Source organism: Suillus subalutaceus, assembly GCF_016647625.1.
Source record: "Suillus subalutaceus strain FC151 chromosome Unknown DFJ58scaffold_68, whole genome shotgun sequence".
Classification (NCBI taxonomy): domain Eukaryota; kingdom Fungi; phylum Basidiomycota; class Agaricomycetes; order Boletales; family Suillaceae; genus Suillus; species Suillus subalutaceus.
Window position 1 is genome coordinate 140,616 of NW_024540317.1, and position 9,267 is coordinate 149,882.

General features: G+C 46.5%; 3 protein-coding genes across 3 annotated transcripts; 2 read left to right on the forward strand and 1 right to left on the reverse strand.

Annotated features, from left to right (window-relative positions):
• Nucleotides 1-276: 276 nt before the first annotated feature.
• DFJ58DRAFT_793286 (glycoside hydrolase family 1 protein) lies at nucleotides 277-3,225 on the forward strand. The gene is made up of 18 exons (XM_041390396.1): nucleotides 277-643; nucleotides 704-1,011; nucleotides 1,063-1,161; nucleotides 1,219-1,256; nucleotides 1,312-1,434; nucleotides 1,498-1,634; nucleotides 1,699-1,737; nucleotides 1,801-1,811; nucleotides 1,871-2,015; nucleotides 2,068-2,148; nucleotides 2,204-2,227; nucleotides 2,288-2,307; nucleotides 2,366-2,386; nucleotides 2,444-2,463; nucleotides 2,515-2,675; nucleotides 2,728-2,749; nucleotides 2,798-2,891; nucleotides 2,944-3,225. Exons 1-18 carry the CDS (start codon nucleotides 505-507, stop codon nucleotides 2,986-2,988), a joined length of 1,527 nt encoding a protein of 508 aa, XP_041242868.1. The 5' UTR covers nucleotides 277-504; the 3' UTR covers nucleotides 2,989-3,225.
• Nucleotides 3,226-3,300: 75 nt separating this feature from the next.
• DFJ58DRAFT_430949 (uncharacterized protein) lies at nucleotides 3,301-5,295 on the forward strand. Its single transcript, XM_041380370.1, has 9 exons — nucleotides 3,301-3,671; nucleotides 3,731-3,858; nucleotides 3,908-4,025; nucleotides 4,076-4,441; nucleotides 4,495-4,558; nucleotides 4,609-4,635; nucleotides 4,686-4,853; nucleotides 4,910-4,966; nucleotides 5,017-5,295. The coding sequence occupies exons 1-9, from the start codon at nucleotides 3,460-3,462 to the stop codon at nucleotides 5,230-5,232; spliced, it is 1,356 nt and encodes a 451-aa protein (XP_041242869.1). The 5' UTR covers nucleotides 3,301-3,459; the 3' UTR covers nucleotides 5,233-5,295.
• Nucleotides 5,296-6,036: 741 nt separating this feature from the next.
• DFJ58DRAFT_793296 (uncharacterized protein) lies at nucleotides 6,037-7,559 on the reverse strand. Its single transcript, XM_041390397.1, has 3 exons — nucleotides 6,897-7,559; nucleotides 6,316-6,841; nucleotides 6,037-6,263 (listed from the first exon to the last, which is right to left on the reverse strand). The coding sequence occupies exons 1-3, from the start codon at nucleotides 7,546-7,548 to the stop codon at nucleotides 6,224-6,226; spliced, it is 1,218 nt and encodes a 405-aa protein (XP_041242870.1). The 5' UTR covers nucleotides 7,549-7,559; the 3' UTR covers nucleotides 6,037-6,223.
• Between the last annotated feature and the right edge of the window lie 1,708 nt (nucleotides 7,560-9,267).

Consider the following 9,267-nt stretch of genomic DNA (forward strand, 5'->3'; position numbering starts at 1 on the left):
GGGGACGAAGACCTTAAGTGCTATTATGTTTTGACTCTTGAAGCGAGAGGATGTTATATGGTTAGCCCTCTGCGCTTTATTCCTGATATTGAATTCACTATCACGGAGAAATATCGGACAGCACATGATGCACGATATCCACAAAATGAGCAATTACAACAAAGATATGGCTCACATGTTCAACACCATTCGGAATACACTTCCGTGTGTACTCCAAAGCATGTGTTCTTTGGATTAAAGTTGTATCTAATTTTTGTCAGGTGCATTCGATGCCATGCAACCCGGCCCATTGAATGCCTTTACCACGATATTCTTTCCCGCATCCATCTATTTCATCTGTCACTACAGTGAAACAGTAAGGCAGCAACTTGAACAAGGCAGCGAACCAGTTTGCACTGTCTGCTTTTCAAATTCCCAATGCACTCACCCGGATAATTGTCGGTTGCTTTGCTCAGAATCGTCACAGGAACTTCCATGATAGCATGGTAGATCCATGGTAGCAGTATGCTCTGGTGGTTTAAGAGGCTTCACCATTCCCCAAATGCGTGTCTCACCACCCTCTACAATTTGGCTCCCGATTTCATGACCTCTGCAGAAGTTGCAAATAAGTTACCAAAGGACTTCATATGGGGGTTCGCTACTGGTGGGTTTCTCTACGTTTAACGCTGTTCCGCTGATCATAATGTGTTAACGTGTTTTACAGCGAGTTTCCAGATCGAAGGATCCACCAATGTTGATGGACGCGGAAAGTCTATCTGGGACGACTTCTCGAAGCAACCTGGAAAGACAAAGGACGGCCGAGACGGAGATGTGGCCACTGATTCATACAGGCTCTGGAAGGAGGACATCGCCTTGCTTGCTCAGTATGGCGTCAAGTATTACCGCTTTTCCTTATCCTGGTCTCGCATCATCCCGCTTGGTGGTCGTAACGACCCCGTCAATCCCAAGGGCATAGCGTTCTACTCCGATTTCATTGATGCACTACTGGAACATGGAATAATCCCATTTGTTGTATGTGGAACATGTTCGGCTACTTCGGCGCGTTCTCACTACGCTTTTCAGACTTTATACCACTGGGACCTTCCCCAGGGCCTGCACGACAGATATAGCGGGTGGTTGAATAAGGACGAGATTGTGCAGGACTATGTCCGCTATGCCGAGGCGAGTTGTCATGTAATTTTACGCGTATGTTTGAAATGAGCAAAATATGACTGCTAGGTCTGCTTCCGGGCTTTCGGAGACAGAGTCAAGCACTGGTGCGTAGTCACAGTGATGGGGTATTCGGTCATTTCATCAACCATACATCTTTAGGCTGACAGTGAACGAGCCATGGTGTGTCTCAATTCTGGGGTATGGAAGGGGCGTCTTTGCGCCAGGACGATCAAGTGACCGAGAAAGGTCATCCGAAGGCGACTCCTCTACCGAACCGTGGATGTACGTCTACCACTTGCATCTGTCTGTACGCAATCGGCTTGCTGATTCTACGCTACCCCACAGAGTTGGCCACAACGTCATTTTATCGCATGCACACGCAGTCAGGCTTTATCGCGAGCAGTTTAAGGTCACGCAGGGTGGCCAGATCGGAATCACGCTCAATGGTGACTGGGCCATGCCATATGATGACAGTCCACAGAGTAGGCGCAATATTTGGTTTGCTGATGATGAGCGGATATTGATAATACGTGTCTGTGTTTTCAGATGTGGAAGCGGCCCAGCACGCCCTTGACGTAGCTATCGGTAAGTTCGGCCCCTGCCTGTAGCATCTGGTCTGCACTGACGAACAGTTGATACTATCGACAGGATGGTTTGCTGTAAGCTTCAAGTCGTATGCTCTGTCGAGTCGTTAATCAAGCAAATATTTATTCGCCAGGACCCAATCTATCTCGGTCATTACCCGGAATACATGAAACAGATGCTCCAAGAACGTTTACCGGAGTTTACACCAGAAGAATTGAAGGTCGTCAAAGGATCCTCTGATTTCTATGGCATGAACACCTACACCACCAACTTGTGCAGTACGTTCATTTTATCCGCTTTGAGTCTCGTGTGCCTGAACTGTCGTTACAGGAGATGGTGGCGACGATGAATTCCAAGGGTTGGTCGAGTATACTTTCATCCGTCCCGACGGCACTCAATTGGGTACCCAAGGTAGGCGTCTCCTGCCTTCTAGATTTAGAACCGGCAACTCATAGAGATATTGTAGCGCACTGTGCCTGGTTGCAGGACTGTAAGCAATATGAATATGAGACATGGTGAATATTTTTCTGACACGACTATTATGCCCCAGACCCCCGAGGATTTCGCGATGTGAGCATAACTGGGGTTAATGTGGAGAAACATGACTGACTCCTTCGTGTCAAAATAGTTGCTTAATTACATTTGGAAGGTTTGCCCACTAGCTCATGATGTGCATGCATTCCAGCTACTGACGGACATTTGACAGAGATATAAGCTACCTATCTAGTGAGTTATTTCGAGGAAGCAGTTGGTGCGATCCGCTGACCTTGACTTTAGCGTTACCGAAAATGGATTCGCTGTCAAGGATGAGAATTCGAAGCCGATTGAAGAGGCGTTGCAGGACAGTGACCGTGTGAATTACTTCAAGGGTACCACCGCTTCTCTCAAGGCCGCTGTGCTTGAGGATGGTGTCGATGTTAGAGCCTATTTCCCGTGGAGTATGTATTATTATCATTTGCGATCAATTTTTCTGATCGTCTTCTTTCCTAGGCTTTTTAGATAACTTTGAGTGGCGAGTCAGAAAGATCGATGATGTTCCCCTTCACTGATGTCTCCCCAGGGCGGATGGGTACAGCACACGATTTGGCGTGACATACGTCAACTATGAGACCCAACAGCGGTATCCTAAAGAGTCTGCGAAATTCCTTGTCAAGGTTAGTTTGCCATAAAGAGCAAAGGTGCAAGGATGCTTACACACCTCTGCAGTGGTTTGGAGATAACATCGATGCGGGCGACAGGAAACTGCAATGAAAGGACTCTGTTACTCTCGACCGCCTGAGCATTGTTGGAGGACCGGTGTGCAATCGATTATCGATGCTTTTTAGAACCGATTGTACCTATAAGTTAGTGAGATGTCCCAGGAGGATTTAACTGGCTGCTCTTGTTTCGTGTCTATTTACCTGTTGTTTAGTATTTCACATACTATTAGTATGACTGTCATTCGATGAATATTTGTACTCCGTGCCCAGGCAGCAGGTTACATGGTCGTTCCTCGTTTAAGCGAGGGAAGGTGTTTGGGGTCCGCCGCCGCATGTTGTAGGTCCTTGTGAGCAGGCGATACGTTGCAATTATCGTGATTCGTTGTGCGCTTCCAAAATCGTGTGATCAGGCTCAGAAACCTAGAAATTCCATCTACGAGTTGACGACTAGAGTATTATTCCTCGACTTTCATTCGATCTTTCCTTGGTCCATATACCTTGGATTTATATTCCCTCACACACCATGACAAACTATGCTGTCGCTGCCCATCCATATGCCAGCCCAGCAGTAGATCCTACTGGTCACCATGATCCAGAATCGGCTTCCCATACACCAGAGGCCGACGACGCTGCAAAGAAAAGAAAGACCACGAAACGAAGAAAGGTTAACCACGCGTGCCTCTATTGTCGACGCAGTCATATGACTTGCGACGAAGGTAGACCCTGCCAACGCTGGTGAGCACCCATGAGTATACATTATACGTACACTATTGCATGTGCTGACGAGTTTGTAGTATTAAGCGTGAGATTGGCCATCTTTGCCATGATGAGCAGCGACAACCAAAGAGTGGTGGGAAGCAGAGTTCTGATGTTATTCCAACTGCTTCGTCAAACGGTGTTGATCCTGCAAGGTCGATGGCTCGTGCGTATATCACCATTTTATATTCCCATACTGAAAGCGTTCTATGCAGAGCCCATCTATGGTTCAACAATGCCTCCTCCAGCGACCACCGCATGGTCAATGAGTGTTCCTTCAGGCGCATTTATGTATCAGCCCGAAACTTTAGGCAACGAGTTTTCAGTCCTTACGTATGTCATTTTATGATCACTCCGCTATGCGCCCCACTTACTTGTTCCAGCGACTTCTTGGAAACCCTAGATGAGGGATCTTTCTTCACCACATCTCCAGCAGTGACTCCCTCCCTCATGCCTACTCCTGCATTCCCTCAGGCCACTCCATACATCTCAAATTCTACTTCTACTGCTGAAGCGACATCCAATCCTCCAACACATCCCCCTGAGGCACCTGCTGAAGAACCTGCACCCCCTCTTCTACCGTCTGCCACCAAGACAGAAAAGTTTTTGTTGACTGCTGCAGATCAGGAGTCAGGTACTCGTGACGAACGACTGAACCGCGTTATTCGGAGCAAATACGAGGCAGGTTTGCTCAAACCGTATGATTATGTCAAGGGCTATGCACGATTGTCAAGGTGGATGGATCGCAAGTACGTCAACATCTTCGTGTTGAGACAATGATTTGACACCTGTTCATCTTAAGTGTATCTCGACAATCGAAGCAGCAAATTCTGCAGCCGTTATCTGTGCTACGACCCAAGTTCCGAGTGAGCGAGGAGCCTTTATAATATTTGCTAAAGTTGCTGATCATAATTAGGCTGTTGCGCAATCCCTACGCGATATCGTAAGTTTGATGTCCTTGTTGATGCATTTTGCGATTGACCATGTTGCAAGGACCTCGTATTCATAGAAGAGGCTTTTGAGCGATTGCTTCTTGATTACGACCGTGTCTTCTCAGCCATGGGTGTCCCAGCGTGTCTCTGGCGCCGAACGGGTGAGATCTATAAAGGAAACCGCGAGTTTTCAGAACTCGTAGGCGTTGATGGATACATGATGCGAGACGTAAGCTGCCTCAATGTGACTACCAATGCCAGCAAGAGCTTATGCCTTCTATGTAGGGCCGCCTCTGTATCTACGAGCTTATGGCAGAAGAGTCAGCAGTCAATTATTGGGAGGTGAGCGCCGTCTATTGTAAGACGCTTCAACTTTTGACCACGCATGTTAGAAATACGGCCATGTTGCCTTTGATTCTTCTCAGAAGGCCGTACTCACTTCTTGCGTGCTACGTTATAAACCCCTTATCAATACGCAGTCGCAAACGCTGAAAAAAGAGGATGTCCCCAATGAGGAGGGCTTCGTAAACTGCTGTTTCTCGTTCACCATCAGACGGGATAAGTGGGGCATACCGAGTATGATCGTTGGAAATTTCATCAAGTGCTGACGGGGATGCTGGTGGTTGGAGGTTATTGTGTAGAGAAGTAACGAGTTTATCTTGTAAGTTATGATAAATCACAAATTTCAGTTAGAATGGGTTCCTGGTGCGCTGACCAAAAGTCAAAAATTTCTTCTACTCTCCAAGCTTCAGGACTTCTCTCCTGTAGATGTGCTTTGAAGTGTGCAGCAGGAAATGATCAGACGATGACAAGGGTAAATTTCGTCCGCCTGTCCTGCTTTTCGGTTCCCCGTCACGATGGTTTGATCTGTTGCATGCCTCTTCATCCCGGCTTCGAGAAGCTGACGAGCAGTTGGAAAATAACATTGGTATGGTCTCAGGTTGTCTGTCAATTTCGACTGTCGTACTGAGGTCTAGTGTATTAACGATGGCATGCTCAGAAGCCAAGTGCTCTGATGTCTGCAGCGGTGGACATGTCTCATCCCAGGGATCTATAAAAGGTCCAGCTTCTTCCACGACTGGAGTCAGAATGTCGTGACCAGGACGGATGAGATTCGTACAGCGACCAAGGGCACACTCGCCCGGTACCAACGAGCTAATTCCCACTGTTATGAACAACACTCTCGAAGGGGTTGATATGGAGGAAATAGTAGATATTTCTTTCGCATCTGCAACCAATTGCAATAACGCTAGCAAGATTATCGCGAGGTATAATTGAAGGTGATCTAAATTGTGTGCAGATCTTGGGGCCCTCCCTACTAGGTCTGTTGTTGCCCGTATTCCTGAACTCACAGCACTTAGCAATACCTACTGTCAGTTTGATGCAAAAAATCGTATTCTGAATCGCAGTGATCCGTCGGTGCATCAGGGCATTTCTTCAGAGCATGCCAAAGAGTGACATTTGCAAGTATTGCTAACCCATGTCCGACGCGTGTGGGACGAGTCTCGACAGAATGAAAGACCAAATGAAACGACGGTGCCAGCCTGGCTCGTCTACCAAACAACTAACTAACAGACCTCGAACTCTATGTCACCCGCTCTACGCCGATTCACGGAACCTTGGTATTTCAGCGTCAAACCTAAGTGCAAGTGTGAATACAATTGGAATGGGTTGCGTGTCGATAGACGCACCAAGTCCAGTCATGTCTCGTTACTGTTCCGTGGTAAAGTTTGCCTTGGGAGAGCGCCCACCTACGAATTGCCAAAGAAAGCGAATCACTGGGAACCAGATAGTTATAACGGAAGACAGTGGTTGCGATGAGTTTGGCATCGATTTCTGGTACACTGAGACTGGCGATGCTGGATGGCTCGGTCAATATTGTCCAACCGTTCTGGGTTGAGGGGTCCCATGAAAATTGTTCTGAGGATGGGGACAACGCTAGACGCGGCGTGACTCCCGATGTATCCAGCGGAACGGTCCAACAGTGACGATCACCGACCCATCGTGTCACGTTCGGGAGGAATGGAGATTCATAAGGCTGCGCGAGATCCCCCGGCATGAATACTGAATAGGCTCTCCAACCTCTCTTGATATACTTTGCGAGGACATCTGGGCGGTGCCTCGATCCGGGGATTTTGAGTGCGCTTCGGTCCTCGAATGTTGCGATTGGGTAGAATGAATATGCCGCATCGAAAGTAATGATATTCATAACGCAAGCTGGAACCGAGAGCATCAAAACTCATGTGAAAGAAAGGGAATAGTCTGGACACACTTGAGTGATATTTCATGATAGTATCGATGGGGTTGTAGGTTGTCTGAATAACTTGGACCTGAAGCTCTACATGTTCTCCATCTGACATAACTATAAACCGTTTGAAGGTGTAGACTTCAGCGATGTTAGAATACCGCGCCAAGCGCACATCCTCTTCTTCTTCCTGCGGTGGGTCCAGGACTTGGAGCATTCTCGGCATTGTGCCATCCCAATCAGGTGAAACTTGGTTATGCCAGTCCTCCACTTGATACCTGTGTGGTTCAAACTGATACCCAAAGCTCTCGATCCACTCTAGCACCTCGTAAACGTGACCAGGGTGAGAGTAGATGTCGAGATCTGACTCGGGGTAGAAGGTACGGTCCAAAAATTGAAGTGCATTTGATCCTGAAATGATGAGACCAGTTCGCGCTTGGAGAGAGCGAAATGAGAGGGGATCCGGGAAATAACGAGACAGGTGTCGGTCGATGTTGTATGCGCGCTGGAAAAAATGAGTTACTGCTTCGTGTATCATGTGACATGTGCGCGACAGTCGCACTAGGGTGCGAGGACTCAGATCGCGGAATATGAGGTCGTAGATAGGGGCACTGGAAAAGACGCGTATCACGCGGCCAGCCCTAGGCGGCCGTTGGCGTGCAGCGAGCGACCTCCACATCAATTTATAAGTCAAAGACGATTGAACGTTAAACGTTCGAACCAAATTTGCATGAAGTAATGCTTACATAAGAGTTACAGTAAGTTTGCAGTAAGTACTGCCTTCAGAGAATCAGCACGCTCTCTCCAGACGTGGCATCAGCTGAAGGTCTACTAGATTGCTGAACGAATGAGTGTAAGACATTTGGTTGTTGAACGTTGATTCTTCTTCAAGTTGGCAGGATCCTGAACCTCCGACCTGAGTTACTAATAGCCTATGGCTCGTCCTTGATGACACCGATGTCCGACAAGTTGAATCCGAGTCCAAGCACATAATGCTATATTTCTAATAGTATAGAGAATAGGAAGTGAGATGCACATTATGAAAGTGGAGTTAGTTATTTATGGTAATCCTAATAATACAGGAAGTGAGATGCACATGAAGGGTAAGAGATGTGGAAGGAGGTGAGAAGTGAGAAGTAAATGCAGTTCAAATGCAAAAATACCCCCCTCCCCCTACCAGGAATTATATACCAGGGTTGATGAGGTAGGATGAGAGGTAGAATGATAAATGACTTACCTTCAGCTCATGCACTGTGCCCTATGCCTGAGTACATATTTTCAATTTCAGATGAAGTCTGATAGGAATCTGATTAAGTCCAGAGGCAGGCTACTCTGGTGGAGTACCAGAGGACTTCTGGAGAAGTGCAGGAAATGCCTGGAGGAATTCAGTAAGTTCCAGTAGGATTTTGTCTGCTTGACAAAGAGAAGTGTAAAGACTACTCAGCACTTGACAAACAGAGAAATGGATGCAGAGACAAAGTCCAGTACAGAAAGGAACCATGGAACTGGGATATAATCATTAGATAAATACAGTCTGGAATCCTGGATAAGATAAAGTCTGGATATCTGACTGAATGGAACATGCTCAGAGTGATTAGGAGTGAGGATGGATAACATATGCTAGCTATAGGAGTCCAGAGTTCATAGGTGGAATGATGGATAATAATAGAGATAGGAACCAGAGATCCAGTATATGACAATCTGCTTCTTATCTATATCACATACATCTCTTACCTACTAGAAAGGAAGCAGTGGAGAAGTATCTGAGGCATAGATAAATAATATATATATATATATATATATATTGTCTGACTGTGTGAGAAGTGATTTACACTGTAGTGCCTTTATTGTTAGATAAGTTGGAAGTTGGTGAGAAGTGTATCAGAAGTAGAGGAACTGGTTGATAAGTGCATGAGTCAAGAGGAGTGCGATCAAGAAGTTTCTGACATACACCTCCCAAAGCATCGGATACATCCCCTACCCCCATGACAGCGTGATCGTCACTTAATTATTCCATATATGGAAGCTTAGTTAGTCTATTTTAAACGCTAATGAAGTTAAAGAGAGAATAATTGCAAGATGATTGCTAGAGAACGATATAAAAAGTGAGCAAAGTAGCAAGTGCAATACATAACAGTGACCTATCCGTTCCGTGGTGCGACTGTAGCAAGTGAACAAACATGCATGAAAACAAGTAGCAAAGCAAAGCAAGTATGATAGCAGTGGGATGGAGACTCGTCAAACAAGTGAAGTGGTAGGAGTGATCTGCATCTGTTTCATCACAGTATGAGCTTGTTTGGAAGGTAGGGTCACAGCAGGCTGAAGAGCATGACACTTGCCTTTGGAACTTGATCCCATGGGATTCACCTTCTCTGATGAATCATTGGAAGCAGCAGGC